The sequence below is a fragment of the Aegilops tauschii genome, chromosome 5 (assembly GCF_002575655.3).
Source record: "Aegilops tauschii subsp. strangulata cultivar AL8/78 chromosome 5, Aet v6.0, whole genome shotgun sequence".
NCBI classification, from domain to species: domain Eukaryota; kingdom Viridiplantae; phylum Streptophyta; class Magnoliopsida; order Poales; family Poaceae; genus Aegilops; species Aegilops tauschii.
In genome coordinates, this window is record NC_053039.3 from 2,719,002 (window position 1) to 2,738,870 (window position 19,869).

Below are 19,869 nucleotides of genomic sequence, written 5' to 3' on the forward strand. Positions count from 1 at the left end.
GCGTCGCCCCTTCGGGCCGTAGTGTCGTGGCACCCGGTCCACTTCGTCATCCACCCGCATCGACTTCTTTGTGGTATGCGCCGTGCCGTCTTTCTAGGCACGACAACGCCACCGTCCGCACCGATCTTCGTCACACTGTCGGGTTCTTTCTCGCCTACTGCAAGCACCGTCCCCGCGCTCCTAACCTAGACGCCGCCGCCGCTCTTCTTCCCGGTCCACGACGACTACCTCGACTTAGGCGACCCTGACTCAACATCGACCACGGCTACACCATCATACGCTCTCGGCTACCTCGACATCGGCAGAAAGGGCTACCGCCTTGCTTGAGCAACCTCGTTTGTTTCCTCTCCAACCACAACTTTCGCGATGCATCGACCGTTACGACTGTGGGGGATGTCCGTCGGCTTACCTTCGGATTCTTCTCCAGTCTCATCGCCTGTGTCGCTACCATTGTGACTGTGGGGGACGTTGAGTATTATGGTTATTAGGAAAGATAGGATAGCGTAGGATCTTACCCTGCCTTGTCTTGTACTCCAAGTTGGTCATTGTACTCCTATATATATACCAACGAGGCTCAAGCAACACATCAAACAATTCCACCAATTCTCTCTCTATCCCTTCTAACACTAAACGCGCCGGTTGGCCCGATGAAGCATGGGCTCCAACAGGAGGTCGAAGCGCTGGTTAGAGGCATCGCCGCCAGCATCCTCGTCGGAGGTAGAGCGCACACTAGAGAAGGAGATGGCGGTGTTGGAGAAGTGCAGCTCTACCACCCATCCTCTCCCGAGATCGCATGGAAGCGTCTGCGGACCCCCCACGGTCGATGCAGCCGCCGTGTCGTGCTTCTCGCGGCACTCGATGCCGCCGCCATTCTGGCCTGCTCCTCATGTTATGGCAGGAACGAAGAGAATAAAGAAAGAAAGAAATTAAACTCTATATAAGGCGGCGTCCGATATACTATAATCACGCACCAGGACTACGGAAGGGCAGCGACATAAACGGGGGATACTCTAACCGCCGGTGGATCTGTACGTTGCGGGCGGCCATGGTGGAGGGCGGCGCCGTACGCCGGCAAAAGTTCTTCAAAATCCTCCTGCCGGGCTCCTTCGAGTCCAGCCTGGTAAGCGCCCTCGCCCTCGCAATTGGTTAATCAATCCATAATCTGCTGCGCTATACCTGACCTGACGATTTGTCTCCGTTGGCTGCAATGCAGTCCCTGCCGCCCAAGTTCGCGGCGCGCCTCGACCGCCCGCCGGTGCTCGCCGTCGCCACGCTGCGCGACCCCGCTGGACGGTCGTGGCACGTGGGCCTCGTCCGGCACGGCGCCGCGGGCCTGCGCTTCGACGGGAAGGGGTGGCGCAGCTTCGTCGCCGGCTGCGGCCTCTCCGCCGGCCAGCTCCTCGTCTTCGACCACCTCGACGACCTCGACTTCGCCGTCGAGCCCTTCGACACGTCCGGCTGCAGCACCTCCTTCTTCGACGGCCAGCGTGGCGGCCCAATGATGAACTTCGACGACGACGCCGACGTGGAGTCCGGCAGCGACGACAACCACCACCACGACGGGTCCCCCTCCCGGTCGCCACTGCCGGCGGCCGGCACAAAGAGGAAGAAGCTCTCGCCGGCCACCGCCTCGCCCGCCGGCTCCTGCGGTCCGTCGTCGTCGGACGATGGGGCGCTCCGGCTGGGCATCGAGCAGCCGTTCCATCTCCAGTACATGGAGCTGACCAAGGCCTTCTGTGCCCGCGTGGGATGGGCCGAGTCGTGCACCGCCGAGCTGACCGTGGCCGGCCGCGGCGACCGGCGATGGGAGGTGTCCGTCAGGGTCGGCAGCAAGGGCGGCATGATCATGGCCGGCTGGGAGGGCTTCGCCTGGGACAACGGCCTCAGGATCTCCGACGTCTGCCTCTTCACGCCGGCAGCTGACACCGGCGGCGAGCAGGTGGTGCAAGTGCAAGTGCTCAGGGAAACGCCCTCGTCGTGAGCAATCAATATAATCACCGGCGAGCTTTATTGATTCGTGATTCGTGATGGCAAAAAGATGTAATGTTGTCTTTGTGCCTTCGCTTGGGTTTCCTTCTGGAATTGTATTTTGGATCAACTCTTCTGATTTCACTCACCCGTATATATGGATGCATTAGGAACTGATATTCACTTTGAATCCGGGTAAGGATCCACGAAAAATATAGCGCTTTCGTAGCGTATTGGGAGAGCTGACACTACGTTTTACTAGCAAGTATGGTCACTACGATGCTAACCGCGTAATAGCATGCTATTTGGCCGCTAAAAATTGTAGCCGTGACTTCACTGCTTTTCTGCTCTGGTTTTGTTTCAGTTTGTAACTCTTTTGGTCGTGTACTTTCTCCCTCTCTTCAATATAATACATGCAGCTCTCCTCCATGGTTCAAAAAGAAATTGTAGCCTTATAACGTTCTAATGTTATGCAAAAAACCGAAACAGAGAAAACAAACGCCAGCGGCCACTACTGGAATTTTCATGTACGCCGGGTGTAATGTTCTTCACCGAGTGCTAAAACAAGGACACTCGGCAAAGCAAGGTTTGCCGAGTGTCACTCTCGGCAAACCCACCGTCACGGCAAACTGACATCTTTGCCGTCACTGCCTCACGGCAAAGAGGCACCGCACGGCAAAGTTGCAGACGCCGAGAGAAGCTCACGGCAAATAGGAGCCACGTGGCATGCTCGTCCGCAACAGACGGCTCCGTCAGTTACTGCGTACTTTGCCGAGCGTCACCCTCGGCAAAGCATATGCAACATCCTTTTTGTGTGTGTGTTCTTTCTAACTGACATGTGGTCCCACTGGTCACATTTATCAGTAAAAGTTTTAAATAACTTGCTAAATATTTTTGAAAAAAAATGACGATATCTTTGCCGAGAGCTGCTCTCGGCAATCCTTCTGACCAGCGTGGCCCACATGGGGGGCTGACACTTTACATAGCTTTGCCGAGAGCTATGCTCGGCAATGGCCTTCTTTTCCGAGAGCAGCTCTCGGAAAAGTTGTGGGACAACAGTAGTGTCCCAGACGACCATGTTTCCGAGAGGTGCTCTCGGTAGTATATCGTGTTCCGAGTGTTGCTCTCGAAAATCTTTCCCATCCATTCTGCTGTCAAGCTATTTCTTTTCTGATCCCTGCAGATAAAAACAACTGCAGTGCAATTTGATCATATATAGGCATAATTTGATCTAGTCCACACATATATAGGCATAATTTGATCATATATAGGCATAATTTGATCTAGTCCACACATATATAGGCATAATTAGGGATAGTCCACATATTGTCACACACAAGTCGAATGTATTATCCTAGTAGACGTCACACACAAGTCGCAAATTCATACATATTGTCACTACTTGTAAAACATGTGCACGTCACAATAGAAGTACACTTGTTCATATATAGATCATCTTAAGGAGGAGAGGCCATCGGGTTAACATTCCGGAGGAGGAGGAGGGGCATCACTTGCACTGCTTCGAGATTGCATAAGAACTTATAAGATGAGAGTCACGTGAGGGTGGTTCGTCCATATGTAATGAATCTTCTACTCTAGTTTAGATAATGTTCTACCTGTAGTTGATCCTCAAGCAGCTTCAACCTCTTGTTCGTGTCTTCCCGTTCCTTTTCTCTGGACTCCTGCTCAGCCTGCCGCCTTTGCTCCTCTTCAACAGTCCGCTGCGCCATTAAATCCTGTAACATGGCATTAGGCTCATATAGGTTGGAACGGTGCTATTTCGAGGCATGGACATAAATGAAAGGTTAGGATGCTAACCTTGAGACGCGCTATCTCACGTGATGCGGCGGTTGGGCGACTCCGTATGGACGGAGTTGAGCTGGTGCTCGACGCGCGTATCTCGTGCAGCTTGCGATGCGAGGAGGTGGCGATCGCCCCGTTGCAAAGGAAGTGGCGGCCATGGCCCTTCCCCTCGCCAACAATGATGAGAAGCTCGGGATCAAGGGGCTTGGACGTAGGTTCGGCTTCCTGCCCGTGCACCTCCTGGAAGACCTCTTTGAAGGTCCCCCACTTCTCCACCGCCGACTCGCTGCAGAACTCGGCGCCATCCTTCCCCTTGTGGCCTTCTCTCCAGGCTTCCAGGATGTGGACCGGGTGACCAGCCTTCGCCTCCTGCAAAATTAACCATCAAGTTGAATGAACCAAGATGCACCGTGCGAAAAAGTTAACATCTTAATCCACATACCATGTGTTGCTTGAGAACGGTTAGGTTCCAGCTCCCCTGGACATGAGCCGGGCCTGGCATTTTGGCTCGTTCGTTTCCCTTCTCCACATGCTGCGCCTGCCATGCTGGGTCACACCACATGTCAACCAGGGCCTCCCAACAATCCTCCTTCATCCAGGGTTCCTTCACCTAGTCAGACAAAATCGAATAATTGAGGAACAAGAGGGATGAATCAAAGTACTAGCAACCGATGTAGTCACTTACCACTGACAGGTATTCTTCTCGCGACAAGTTGGTCTGGCAAGCAGTCTTCCTTGTCATCTTCTCTCCCTTCTCATCAACCGGCCGACACTGCATCACGGCTTTGTACCGCAGCGTGTGCTTGGTGTCAAAGAGTATCTTTCGGGCAGATTTCACGATGCCTTTGATCGCCTTCTGCTTCTCACCATCCACGCAAGAAAATGTTTGCTACAAGAAAGCATATGGCATCTTCTCACCATCCACGCAAGCAAGGATTTGGATATGGAAAAATGCAGTGGTCGGAGCGAAGATACTTACAAAAAAAGCATTGATGACCCGAGTGGCCATGGTGACATCGTGCTCATCCTTGTTGTGTAGATAATGCTCCCAGGTTAAACCTGGCGACGACGGATCATCATCACCTGGCTTGGACAATCCAAGGAAGTGCTTCCTCAAGAGGGAGCCGATGACGTGGTTCGGCGGGCGTGCCCCTTAGGTTGTGTCGGGATAAATTCCCACTGACTGCATGATATAAAAGACAAGCATATGTGAGTGTCAAAGCTGTGGCATCCAAAATATGATGGAAATGAAATGCTTGCTTACCCCTCTCCTGTCGGGCAAATGACAGGACGGTTGCTGGCAGCAGTTGGTTCCGGGACCTTCCCCGGACCACGCCCGGATTTCTTCCTCTTGGAAATGTTGCTCAAGGTAGGCCCCGAGCCGTCCGAGGCCTCCATGTCGCCCGACTCGGTAGCGAGCGGTCTGGTCCATCTAAGTCCACTCCGACATCACCATCCGATGATGACTCGTCGTCGGGAGTGGACTGGTGGGAGGCGGATGACTCGGTCCTACCAATCGGGACTCTCCGGTACTTACTAGTGCCCCCATCAGAATCTGAAAAACAAAATAAATATGGTGAATATTAACCACACTACTTCAATTGGCATCAAACTTTTGTTTTGATCAAAGAAGGGTTTTCCCCTTCCGATTTTCATTAAAGAAAACCAAGCCAACAGGTATTCACTTTGTTGATTAGTTTACATATCTATGTTAGGGACGATGACTAGTTCGATGCTTGGTTTCATTTCAATATTTCAATATAAAAGTGGAGCCGGCCTATATGTCCAAACTAAAAAAATCGTAAGTTATGTGAAAGAAGAGTATAAGCACAACCAAAATGGTAAATAAAAAGTATTGAAGCATACTCCATGGTTTATTCAAGCTTCATTTTAACTGGATGTAATATATGCCAACAAGCATAATTCATATATGATTCAATATACAGAGACGAGAGAGGGGGGAGGGGCCGGTTTTGTACTAACCTGAGGGCATCTCCAGCTGCCGCGCTACCCGAGGAGCTCCGCTGTGACGGCCGTCCTCTCGCCGCATCGAAGAACCGCCGAGCCGGCCGCCGGCCATGAAGCTTGGTGGTGGTGGAGGAGGTGTGGCGGTGGCTGCAGTTGGGGGCGGTGGAGGAGGGGTGGCGGCGGCAGTGGTGGCGCGGGGAACAGAGAGGGGGCGGTGGCTGCAGTTGGGGGCGGTGGAGGAGGGGTGGCGGCGGCTGCAGTTGGTGGTGGTGGAGGAGGGGCGGCGGTGGCTGCAGTTGGGGGCGGTGGAGGAGGGGTGGCGGCGGCAGTTGGTGGTGGTTGAGGGCGGCGGTGGCGATTTCGGCGGCGGCGGTGGTGGCGCGGGGAAGAGAAGAATGAAGATAGAAAGAAAGGGGAACGGTTAAGATCTAGGTTACATGCTTTACCGAGAGCGGCTCTCGGAAAAAGCGGCCATTACCGAGAGCCGATAAGCGACCCTCGGTAACAACTGCTCTAATTTTTTGTTTTCCTTCTCTTTGTGTTTTTGTTTGACAGTATCTTTTTTGTATCTGATATTTCATATGTTATTACGACCAAAATTTGAAAATGCCATGACTTTTGATGATTTTTTTCGATAAAAGACTTTTGATGCACTCATAGATATATATATGCTTTTGGGTTAGATTTGTTCAAAACTCAACTTTAAAGAGTGTAAAGTAAAAAAACATGAGAAGAAGCAGTTGTTAACCGTGGACTTCTTCATTGTTGACGTCATCGTTCTCTTGTCGTGGTGGAGAAGGAGGTTGATGAGGTTCATCTTGGTGTACTTCCTCGTTTTCTTCATCTTGATGTGTCCCACTCGTGGATGCTTCCGTATCAACTCTTCGTTCTCCTTGTCGTGAGGTAGAAGCTTCCACTTGGATACACCCTCTCGGTGCCGAATAATGCCCTAGACCGCCGGGGCCACCGAATGGGTGCTCGATATAGAGACCGCCCGAGGGGGGGGAGGGCACCCCTACATGCGTGTGGCCCATGAATATGCATGCAGGGGTGGTGTGCTATTTGAATTAAGCAACACACGTCCTTGACGTGACACGTGCCTCACAAACCACACACACGGGCGGGAACGTCGAGGACCGGCTGCGTCCGTCCCCGAGACAGAATCTTCGATGGGTGATCCCGTGACAGAACGAGCCTAGACTTGGTCTGTCAACTCGCGATGACATGCACTAACACGGAGAAGCAGTTATTCACCGTGGACTACACCCTGTCGGTGCCGAATAACGCCCTAGACCGCCGGGGCCACCAGATGGGTGCTCGATATGGAGATCGCCCGAGAGGGGGGAGGGCACCCCTACATGCGCGTGGCCCATGCATATGCATGCAGGGGTGGTGTGCTATTTGAATAAGCAACGCACGTCCTTGACGTGGCACGTGCCTCACAAACCACACACACGGGCGGGAACGTCGAGGACCGGCTGCGTTCGTCCCCGAGACAGAGTCTTCGGCGGGCGATCCCGTGACAGAACGGGCCTAGACTTGGTATGTCATCTCGCGATGACATGCACTAACACGAAGAAGCAGTTATTCCCCGTGGCCTACCCCCTCTAGGTGCCGAACAACGCCCTAGACCGCCGGGGCCACCGGAGGGGTGCCGGTCTCTAGAACAGGACGAGGCCCATCCGAAGAAGAAAAAACAAGACGGTAATTATGATGTGCTAAGGTTGTTTGCCAAGCATGAAAGAAAACAACAAAAAAAGTATAATACATATTATCGAGAATGGACAAGAAGGAAAGATATCTAGGTTACATGCTTTACCGAGCGCAACTCTCGGAAAAGGTGGCCATTACCGAGAGCCGAGAATCGACCCTCGGTAACCACTGTTCTAATTTTTTTCCCTTCTCTTTTTGTCTATGTTTTGCACTATCTTTTTTGTATCTCATATTTCATATGCTTTTACGACCAAAGTTTATAAATTCCATGAATTTTCATGAATTATTTCAAAACTCAACTTTAAAGAGTGTAAAGTAATAAACATGAGAAGAAGCAGTTGTTGACCGTGGCCTACCCCCTCTCTCGGTGCCGGTCAACTTTCTAGACCGGCACCGAGAGAGAACTTTGAAGAGTGTAAAGTAATAAACATGAGGAGAAGCAGTTGTTGACCGTGGCCTACACCCTCTCTCGGTGCCGGTCAACTTCCTAGACCGCCGGGGCCACCGGATAGCCCATGCATATACATGCGATGGCCTTCTTTGAGAGCACAAGAAGTTTCGAGGCCAACGGAGCAACAGGGCCCGCACTTCCTGCACAAACCGGACACATTCCCTCTCGATACCCATAGACTATCTCGAAGAACGGGCCTAGACTTGGTCTGTCATCTCGCGATGACATGCACTAACAAGGAGAAGCAGTTATTCACCGTGGACTACACCCTCTCGGTGCTGAATAATGCCCTAGACCGCCGGGGCCACCGGATGGGTGCTCGATATAGAGACCGCCCGATGGGGGGAGGGCACCCCTACATGCGTGTTGCCGATGCATATGCATGCAGGGTTGGTGTGCTATTTGAATAAGCAACGCACGTCCTTGACGTGACACGTGCCTCACAAACCACACACACGGGCGGGAACGTCGAGGACCGGCTGCGTCCGTCCCCGAGATAGAATCTTCGGTGGGTGATCCCGTGATAGAACAAGCCTAGACTTGGTCTGTCAACTCGCGATGACATGCACTAACACGGAGTAGCTGTTATTCACCGTGGACTACACCCTCTCGATGCTGAATAACGCCCCAGACCGACGGGCCATCGGATGGGTGCTCGATATGGAGACCGCCCGAAGGGGGGAGGGCACCCCTACATGCGCGTGGCCCATGCATATGCATGCAGGGGTGGTGTGCTTTTTGAATAAGCAACACACGTCCTTGACGTGGCACGTGCCTCACAAACCACACACATGGGCGGGAACGTCGAGGACCGGCTGTGTTCGTCCCCGAGACAGAGTCTTCGGTGGGCGATCCCGTGACAGAACGGGCCTAGACTTGGTCTGTCATCTCGCGATGACATGCACTAACACGAAGAAGCAGTTATTCCCCGTGGCCTACCCCCTCTATGTGCCGAACAATGCCCTAGACCGCCGGGGCCACCGGAGGGGTGCCGGTCTCGAGAACAGGACGAGGCCCATCCGAAGAAGAAAACACAAGACGGTAATTATGATGTGCTAAGGTTGTTTGCCAAGCATGAAAGAAAACAACAACAAAAAAGTATAATACATATTATCGAAAATGAACAAGAAGGAAAGATATCTAGGTTAGATGCTTTATGGAGAGCAACTCTTGGAAAAGGTGGCCATTACCGAGAGCCGAGAATCGACCCTCGGTAACCACTGCTCTAATTTTTTTCCCTTCTCTTTTTGTCTTTGTTTTGCATTATCTTTTTTGTATCTCATATTTCATATGCTTTTACGACCAAAGTTTATAAATTCCATGACTTTTGATGAATTATTTCAAAACTCAACTTTAAAGAGTGTAAAGTAATAAACATGAGAAGAAGCAGTTGTTGACCGTGGCCTACCCCCTCTCTCGGTGCCGGTCAACTTTCTAGACCGGCACCGAGAAAGAACTATAAAGAGTGTAAAGTAATAAACATGAGAAGAAGCAGTTGTTGACCGTGGCCTACCCCCTCTCTCGATGCCGGTCAACTTCCTAGACCTCCGGGGCCACCGGATAGCCCATGCATAGCCCATGCATATACATGCGATGGCCTTCTTTGAGAGCGCGAGAACTTCTGAGGCCAACGGAGCAAAAAGACCCTCACTTCCTGCACAAACCGGACACATTCCCTCTCGATACCCATAGACTATCTCGAAGAACGGCCCTAGACTTGGTCTGTCATCTCGCGATGACATGCACTAACACGGAGAAGCAGTTATTCACCGTGGACTACACCCTCTCGGTGCCGAATAATGCCCTAGACCGCCAGGGCCACGGGATGGGTGCTCGATATAGAGACCGCCCGAAGGGGGGGAGGGCACCCCTACATGCGTGTGGCCCATGCATATGCATGCAGGGGTGGTGTGCTATTTGAATAAGCAACACATGTCCTTGACGTGACACGTGCCTCACAAACCACACACACGGGCGGGAACGTCGAGGACCGGCTGCATCCGTCCCCGAGACATAATCTTCGGTGGGTGATCCCATGACAGAACGTGCCTAGACTTGGTCTGTCAACTCGCGATGACATGCACTAACACGGAGAAGCAGTTATTGACCGTGGACTACACCCCCTCGGTGCCGAATAACGCCCTAGACCGCCGGGGCCACCGGATGGGTGCTCGATATGGAGACCACCCGAGGGGGGGAGGCCACCCCTACATGCGCGTGGACCATGCATATGCATGCAGGGGTGGTGTGCTATTTGAATAAGCAACGCACGTCCCTGACGTGGCACGTGCCTCACAAACCACACACACGGGCGGGAACGTCGAGGACCGGCTGCGTTCGTCCCCAAGAATGAGTCTTCGGTGGGCGATCCCGGGACTGAACGGGCCTAGACTTGGTCTGTCATCTCGCGATGACATGCACTAACACGAAGAAGTAGTTATTCCCCGTGGCCTACCCCCTCTAGGTGTCGAACAACGCCTTAGACCGTCGGGGCCACCGGAGGGGTGCCGGTCTCTAGAACCGGACGAGGCCCATCCGAAGAAGAAAACACAAGACGGTAATTATGATGTGGTAAGGTTGTTTGCCAAGCATGAAAGAAAACAACTACAAAAAAGTATAATACATATTATCGAGAATGAACAAGAAGGAAAGATATCTAGGTTAGATGCTTTACCGAGAGCAACTCTCGGAAAAGGTGGCCATTACCGAGAGCCGAGAATCGACCCTCGGTAACCACTGTTCTAGTTTTTTGTCCCTTCTCTTTTTGTCTTTGTTTTGCACTATCTTTTTTGTATCTCATATTTCATATGCTTTTAGGACCAACGTTTATAAATTCCATGACTTTTGATGAATTATTTCAAAACTCAACTTTAAAGAGTGTAAAGTAATAAACATGAGAAGAAGCAGTTGTTGACCGTGGCCTACCCCCTCTCTCGGTGCCGGTCAACTTTCTAGACCGGCACCGAGAGAGAACTTTAAAGAGTGTAAAGTAATAAACATGAGAAGAAGCAGTTGTTGACCGTGGCCTACCCCCTCTCTCAGTGCCGGTCAACTTCCTAGACCGCCGGGGCCACCGGATAGCCCATGCATAGCCCATGCATATACATGCGATGGCCTTCTTTGAGAGCACAAGAAGTTTCGAGGCCAATGGAGCAACAGGACCCCCACTTCCTGCACAAACCGGACACATTCCCTCTCGATACCCATGGACTATCTCAAAGAACGGGCCTAGACTTGGTCTGTCATCTCGCGATGACATGCACTAACACGGAGAAGCAGTTATTCACCGTGGACTACACCCTCTTGGTGCCGAATAATGCCCTAGACCGCCAGGGCCACCGGATGGGTGCTCGATATAGAGACCGCCCGAGGGGGGGGAGGGCACCCCTACATGCGTGTGGCCCATGCATATGCATGCAGGGGTGGTGTGCTATTTGAATAAGCAACACACGTCCTTGACGTGACACGTGCCTCACAAACCACACACACGGGCGGGAACGTCGAGCACCGGCTGCGTCCGTCCTCGAGACAGAATCTTCGGTGGGTGATTCCGTGACAGAACGCGCCTAGACTTGGTCTGTCAACTCGCGATGACATGCACTAACACGGAGAAGCAGTTATTCACCGTGGACTACACCCTCTCGGTGCCGAATAACGCCCTAGACCGCTGGGGCCACTGGATGGGTGCTCGATATGGAGACCGCCCGAGGGGGGGGAGGGCACCCCTACATGCGCGTGGACCATGCATATGCATGCAGGGGTGGTGTGCTATTTGAATAAGCAACACACGTCCTTGACGTGGCACGTGCCTCACAAACCACACACACGGGCGGGAACGTCGAGGACCGTCTGCGTTCGTCCCCGAGACTGAGTCTTCGGTGGGCGATCCCGTGACAGAACGGGCCTAGACTTGGTCTGTCATCTCGCGATGACATGCACTAACACGAAGAAGCAGTTATTCCCCGTGGCCTACCCCCTCTAGGTGCCGAACAACGCCCTAGACCGCCTGGGCCACCGGAGGGGTGCGGGTCTCTAGAACCGAACGAGGCCCATCCGAAGAAGAAAACACAAGATGGTAATTATGATGTGCGAAGGTTGTTTGCCAAGCATGAAAGAAAACAACAACAAAAAAGTATAATACATATTGTCGAGAATGGACAAGAAGGAAAGATATCTAGGTTAGATGCTTTACCGAGAGCTACTCTCGGAAAAGGTGGCCATTACCGAGAGCCGAGAATCGACCCTCGGTAACCACTGCTCTAATTTTTTCCCTTCTCTTTTTGTCTTTGTTTTGCACTATCTTTTTTGTATCTCATATTTCATATGCTTTTACGACCAAAGTTTATAAATTCCATGACTTTTGATGAATTATTTCAAAACTCGACTTTAAAGAGTGTAAAGTAATAAACATGAGAAGAAGCAGTTGCTGACCATGGCCTACCCCCTCTCTCGGTGCCGGTCAACTTCCTAGACCGGCACCAAGAGAGAACTTTAAAGAGTGTAAAGTAATAAACATGAGAAGAAGCAGTTGTTGACCGTAGCCTACCCCCTCTCTCGGTGCTGGTCAACTTCCTAGACCGCCGGGGCCACCGGATAGCCCATGCATAGCCCATGCAAATACATGCGTTGAGAGCACAAGAAGTTTCGAGGCCAACGGAGCAACAGGACCCGCACTTCCTGCACAAACCGGACAGATTCCCTCTCGATACCCATAGACTATCTCGAAGAACGGCCCTAGACTTGGTCTCTCATCTCGCGATGACATGCACTAACACGGAGAAGCAGTTATTCCCCGTGGACTACACCCTCTCGGTGCCGAATAATGCCCTAGACTGCCAGGGCCACGGGATGGGTGCTCGATATAGAGGCCGCCCGAGGGGGGGGGGAGGGCACCCCTACATGCGTGTGGCCAATGCATATGCATGGAGGGGTTGTGTGCTATTTGAATAAGCAATGCACGTCCTTGACGTGACACGTGCCTCACAAACCACACACACAGGCGGGAACGTCGAGGACCGGCTATGTCCGTCCCCGACACGGAATCTTCGGTGGGTGATCCCGTGACAGAACGAGCCAAGACTTGGTCTGTCAACTCGCGATGACATGCACTAACACGGAGAAGTAGTTATTCACCGTGGACTACACCCTGTCGGTGCCGAATAACGCCCTAGACCGCCGGGGCCCCCGGATGGGTGCTCAATATGGAGACCGCCCGAGGGGGGGGGGGGGAGGGCACCCCTACATGCGCGTGGACCATGCATATGCATGCAGGGGTGGTGTGCTATTTGAATAAGCAACGCACGTCCTTGACGTGGCACGTGCCTCACAAACCACCCACACAGGTGGGAACGTCGAGGACCAGCTGCGTTCGTCCCCGAGACAGTGTCTTCGGTGGGCGATCCCATGACAGAACGGGCCTAGACTTGGTCTGTCATCTCGCGATGACATGCACTAACACGAAGAAGTAGTTATTCCCCGTGGCCTACCCCCTCTAGGTGCCGAACAACGCCCTAGACCGCCGGGGCCACCGGAGGGGTGCCGGTCTCTAGAACCGGACGAGGCCCATCCGAAGAAGAAAACATAAGACGGTAATTATGATGTGCTAAGGTTGTTTGCCAAGCATGAAAGAAAACAATAACAAAAAGTATAATACATATTATTGAGAATGAACAAGAAGGAAATATATCTAGGTTAGATGCTTTACCAAGAGCAACTCTCGGAAAAGGTGGCCATTACCGAGAGCCGAGAATCGACCCTCGGTAACCACTACTCTAATTTTTTTTCCCTTCTCTTTTTGTATTTTTTTGCACTATCTTTTTTGTATCTCATATTTCATATGCTTTTACGACCAAAGTTTATAAATTCCATGATTTTTGATGAATTATTTCAAAACTCAACTTTAAAGAGTGTAAAGTAATAAACATGAGAAGAAGCAGTTGTTGACCGTGACCTACCCCCTCTCTCGGTGCCGGTCAACTTTCTAGACCAGCACCGAGAGAGAACTTTAAAGAGTGTAAAGTAATAAGATGAGAAGAAGAAGTTGTTGATTGTGGCCTACCCCCTCTCTCGGTGCCGGTCAACTTCCTAGACCGCCGGGGCCACCGGATAGCCCATGCATAGCCCATGCATATACATGCGATGGCCTTCTTTGAGAGCACAAGAAGTTTCGAGTCCAACGGAGCAACAGGACCCGTACTTCCTGCACAATCCGGACACATTCCTTCTCGATACCCATAGACTATCTCGAAGAACAGGCCTAGACTTGGTCTGTCATCTCGCGATGACATGCACTAACAAGGAGAAGCAGTTATTCACCATGGACTACACCCTCTCGGTGCCGAATAATGCCCTAGACCACCAGAGCCACCGGATGGGTGCTCGATATAGAGACCGCCCGAGGGGGGGAGGGCACCCCTACATGCGTGTGGCCCATGCATATGCATGCAGGGGTGGTGTACTATTTGAATAAGCAACGCACGTCCTTGACGTGACACGTGCCTCACAAACCACACACACGGGCAGGAATGTCGAGGACCGGCTGCGTCCGTCCCCGAGACAGAATCTTCGGTGGGTGATCCCGTGACAGAACGAGCCTAGACTTGGCCTGTCAACTCGCGATGGAATGCACTAACATGGAGAAGCAGTTATTCACCGTGGACTACACCCTCTCGGTGCCGAATAACGCCCTAGACCACCGGGGCCACCGGATGGGTGCTCGATATGGAGACCGCCCGAGGGGGGAGGGCACCCCTACATGCGCGTGGACCATGCATATGCATGCAGGGGTGGTGTGCTATTTGAATAAGCAACGCACGTCCTTGACGTGGCACGTGCCTCACAAACCACACACACGGGCGGGAACGTCGAGGACCGGCTGCGTTCGTCCCCGAGACAGAGTCTTCGGTGGGCGATCCCGTGACAGAACGGGCCTAGACTTGGTCTGTCATCTCGGGATGACATGCACTAACACGAAGAAGCAGTTATTCTCCGTGGCCTACCCACTCTAGGTGCCGAATAACGCCCTAGACCGCCGGGGCCACCGGATGGGTGCTTGATATGGAGACTGCCCGAGGGGGGGAGGGCACCCCTACATGCGCGTGGCCCATGCGTATGCATGCAGGGGTGGTGTGCTATTTGAATAAGCAACGCACGTCCTTGACGTGGCACGTGCCTCACAAACAACAACGAGCCTAGACTTGGCCTGTCATCTCGCGATGACATGCACTAACACGAAGAAGCAGTTATTCCCCATGGCCTACCCCCTCTAGGTGCCGAACAACACCCTAGCCGTCCGGGGCCACCGGAGCAACATGACCAGCACTTCCTGCACAAAACGGACACGTTCCGACACCATTAATAAAAAAACACTGGCATCCACCATTAAGAAGAAGGCCTATCACTTTGAATGTTCTCTGCTCGAGACAGGTGAACATTCAAAGTGATAGTCCATCTCCATAACAAGAGTGTAATGGATACTGAAGCTTACTGCATGTGGACTATCCCACTATTTAAATAGGTTTTGTTGTTTGTCTCTAGGCGAGGTGGGACTAAACTTTTATGGTGCCCTTATCATTACCGAGAGCTACTCTCGGCACCTGCTAATTTATCGAGAGCCTAGAGTCGACCCTCGGTAACCACTGCTCTACCGAGAGTCCTCTCGGCATAGCTGCAATAGCCAAGTGCCTTCAGCTCCCAGCGCATGCCTCTTTGCCGAGTGTCGCCCTCGGTAAAATTTTGTTCCTAGTTTTGTTCATACTATTTTTTGCTCCAGTTGGTGCAGCAAAAACGTTTATACAATACTCAAACTTGCATTTCAAGTCACACAGGTTAACAACAAACTCACATAAGCATTAATCCATAAATAGTTCACACAAGCTTCATTTCAAATCACAAAGTAGCTCTTTAGTACAAGTGCCTACTTACTAATTAAACAACAAAGTGGTCTGCATGCATGCACCATATGATAAAAACAACACCACAATTATGACAAACTGAAAGAGAATTATGAAGTTCTTCAACCCACTGAACCAGCTAAGCCGTGTCTGGCTTGCACCATTGCGTAATTCTGTTTTTCTCTTTTACTTAAGTAAATACTGATTGTAATTGTAATGATACTCTGCCGTCTCTCTGTTGTTGAATGAGGCGAAGGAGTTGCCTTCATAATGAAGTATTTGTTCATTGCATTCCGACCATGAATTGTAGACTCCTGGACATCGTCCTCTGTACACCACATACCACTTCATCTACAAAAGAAAAAGAAATAAGGCACATCATACATAATCAACATAAGCATTCATCACTCATACAATCAAAAGCATCGCAAGTGGCCATCCAAGTCCATATCAGCAGGTACATAACTATACCACTAAATCAACGTCAAACTATCTAGGTGACTACTCCGAGGTGTAGACGGTGAAACCAGTGATCGTCGAGTCAGAGCACGTGGGGGCATCCCCCACAGTGGAGGACCAAGCATCGTCGGGAATGATGGTCGGTGGACTCAATGGCTCCTTGCGTGGTGGAGCCTTGCCCTCCTTAGCTGGGGGATTCTTCTTGGCCAGATCCAGAAAAAACTTCATTAGGATCAGCTGTGGGTTCTTCTCAAGGAGTTCCTCCAAGCGGTCCTCGGAGCTCTTCTTCGTGTCCGTGGAGTCGACCCTAATGGAAGCTTCGTCGTTGGAGGAGGCCATACCCAAAAAATCGATCGATGCTAACACCTTTCATCACACAATGGAAAATAACATAAGAATCAAACATGAAAGATATAACATGAAGAGCTCATGTAGATCGACCGCCATCATCAAAAGTCGATTTTCTTCCTCCAAGAACAACTCTCAACGACACTCTCTCTCGTATATACGGTGGACACTCTCGCTGGTGGTGGTATATATGGTGGACACTCTCTCACGGGTATTTCAACTTTCGGTGATGGTTGAGCTGGGTGAGCCCCTCGTGCGTTATCAAGATATAACATGAGGAGCTCACACAGATCAACCGTCATCGCTCAAAAGTTGATTTTTCTTCCTCCAAGAACAACTCTCATCAACACTCTCTCACGTATGTACGATGGACACTCTCACTGGTGGTGGTATATATGGTGGACACTCTCTCACGGGTATTTCAACTTTTGATGATGGTTGAGCTGGGTGAGCCCCTCGCGCGTTATCAAGATATAACATGAGGAGCTCACACAAATCAACCGTCATCGCTCAAAAGTTGATTTTTCTTCCTCCAAGAACAACTCTCATCGACACTATCTCACATATCTCATCGGTCACATCCGCACATAGCATCCATGCATACAACATTATCAACAATTATCTACATTTTTTCTTTTGAAAAAAAATGTATCTACATGGCATCCATCCATCTATCAATCCATCCATCTATCTATGCACCCATCTATCAATCCATCCATCTATCTATGCATCCATCTATCAATCCATCCATCTATCTATGCATCCATCTATCAATCCATCCATCTATCTATGCATCCATCTATCAATTCATCCATCTATACACACATGGAGAGGAGGAGGGGGGGGCTCACCGGAGGGAGGAGCTCGGTGTGGTGTGGGGGCGGCGGTGGAGGGGGCACCGGTCGGTGGAGGGGCGCCGGTCGGTGGGGAGCAGAGGAGGAGGGGCGCCGGTCGGTGGGAAGCTGAGAAAAGGAACAACAGGGGGGAAATATGCTTAAGTAGTCGACGTCACACTTGCCGAGTGCTTGTCGGTGCGGGCCTCGGAAAAGAAATCAACTCTAGATCTAGGTTAGACGATTTACCGAGAGTAGCTCTCGCAAAATACGTCCCCCTAGATCTAGGTTAGATGCTTTACCGAGAGTCACACTAGGAAAAAGTAGACATTCCCGAGGGCCGATAGTCGACCCTCGGTAAGTACTGCTCTAATATTTTTTCCCTTCTCATTTTGTCTTTGTTTTGCACTATCTTTTTTGTATCTCATATTTCATATGCTTTTAATTTTTTTTCAAAACTCAACTTTAAAGAGTGTAAAGTATAAAACATGAGAAGAAGCAGTTGTTAACCGTGGGGGGGGGGGGGGGGGGGGTAGCAATGCCACCGGAGCATCGCACCGGGCCCTCATACATGCCATACGGTGTGGTGGCATGTCCAAAGAGGCGGCACACGTCTCCGGGGTGTGGCCCCCCTCACGGACGGCGATGACACAGTAGTAGACGTTCTGCGGTAACGATGCGGCGTGAATATTATTTCGGAGCGCGATAAAATCATGAGTTTTTTACACGACGTGGGCACATGTGCTATAGGACTGATGGTAATTTTCATAGTTTTTGGTGATGGAGAAGTATCTGAACACTTCCCTTTCCGCGGATTGCTCTTCGCGTGTCTACGACTGTGGCCGGTGGCCTCCGGGGGCTAGCACATGCCGCCAAATCTTGCGTAGGCGGTCTCTCACAAGTCTGCAAGTGTTGTGGCGGTTGCAAACGCCCGGCCCGCGTCTCCGCGGTGTGCCCCCCCTCACGGACGGCGCCGCCGCCGGCACCTGGAGGGCACCCCTACATGCGCGTCCTACATGCGCGTGGGTGCTTGATATGGGTGCTCGATATGGAGACCGCCCGAGGGGGGGAGGGCATCCCTACATGCGCGTGGACCATGCATATGCATGCAGGGGTGGTGTGCTATTTGAATAAGCAACGCACGTCCTTGACGTGGCACATGCCTCACCAACCACACACACGGGCGGGAACTTCGAGGACCGGCTGCGTTCGTCCCTGAGACAGAGTCTTCGGTGGGCGATCCCGTGACAGAACGGGCCTAGACTTGGTCTGTCATCTCGTGATGACATGCACTAACACGAAGAAGCAGTTATTCCACGTGGCCTACCCCCTCTAGGTGCCGAACAATGCCCTAGTGCCGGTCTCTAGAACCGGATGAGGCCCATCCGAAGAAGAAAACACAAGACGCTAATTATGATGTGGTAAGGTTGTTTGCCAAGCATGAAAGAAAACAACAACAAAAAATTATAATACATATTATCGAGAATGAACAAGACGGAAAGATATCTAGGTTAGATGCTTTACCGAGAGCAACTCTCGGAAAAGGTGGCCATTACCGAGAGCTGAGAATCGACCCTCGGTTACCACTGCTCTAATTTTTTTCCCTTCTCTTTTTGTCTTTGTTTTGCACTATCTTTTTTGCATCTCATATTTCATATGCTTTTACGACCAAAGTTTATAAACTCCATGAATTTTGATGAATTATTTCAAAACTCAAATTTAAAGAGTGTAAAGTAATAAACATGAGAAGAAGCAGTTGTTGACCATGGCCTACCCCCTCTCTCGGTGTCGGTCAACTTTCTAGACCGGCACCGAGAGAGAACTTTAAAGAGTGTAAAGTAATAAACATGAGAAGAAGCAGTTGTTGACTGTGGCCTACCCCCTCTCTCGGTGCCGATCAACGTCCTAGACCGCCGGGGCCACCGGATAGCCCATGCATATACATGTGATGGCCTTCTTTGAGATCACAAGAAGTTTCGAGGCCAACGGAGCAACAGGACCCACACTTCCTGCACAAACCGGACACATTCCTTCTCGATACCCATAGACTATCACGAAGAACGGGCCTAGACTTGGTCTGTCATCTCGCGATGACATGCACTAACATGGAGAAGCAGTTATTCACCGTGGACTACACCCTCTCGGTGCCGAATAATGCCCTAGACTGCCAGGGCCACCGGATGGGTGCTCGATATAGAGACCGTCCGAGGGGGGGGGAGGGCACCCCTACATGCGTGTGGCCCATGCATATGGATGCAGGGGTGGTGTGCTATTTGAGTAAGCAACGCACGTCCTTGACGTGAGACGTGCCTCACAAACCACACACACAGGCGGGAACGTCGAGGACCGGCTGAGTTCGTCCCCGAGACAGAATCTTCGATGGGTGATCCCGTGACAGAACGAGCCTAGACTTGGTCTGTCAACTCGCGATGAC

General features: G+C 51.4%; 1 protein-coding gene across 1 annotated transcript; it reads left to right on the plus strand.

Moving 5' to 3' along the window:
• Nucleotides 1–1,045: 1,045 nt before the first annotated feature.
• Nucleotides 1,046–1,981, plus strand: LOC109757526 (putative B3 domain-containing protein Os04g0347400). The gene is made up of 2 exons (XM_020316347.3): nucleotides 1,046–1,120; nucleotides 1,214–1,981. Exons 1-2 carry the CDS (start codon nucleotides 1,046–1,048, stop codon nucleotides 1,979–1,981), a joined length of 843 nt encoding a protein of 280 aa, XP_020171936.1.
• Nucleotides 1,982–19,869: the final 17,888 nt, after the last annotated feature.

Bases quoted from the DNA above. Each gene is read 5' to 3' on its own strand.
- LOC109757526 (XM_020316347.3), top strand. From the start codon at position 1,046: ATGGTGGAGGGCGGCGCCGTACGCCGGCAAAAGTTCTTCAAAATCCTC. The intron at 1,121-1,213 runs GTAAGCGCCCTC...GCTGCAATGCAG, and splicing joins GCTCCTTCGAGTCCAGCCTG to TCCCTGCCGCCCAAGTTCGC.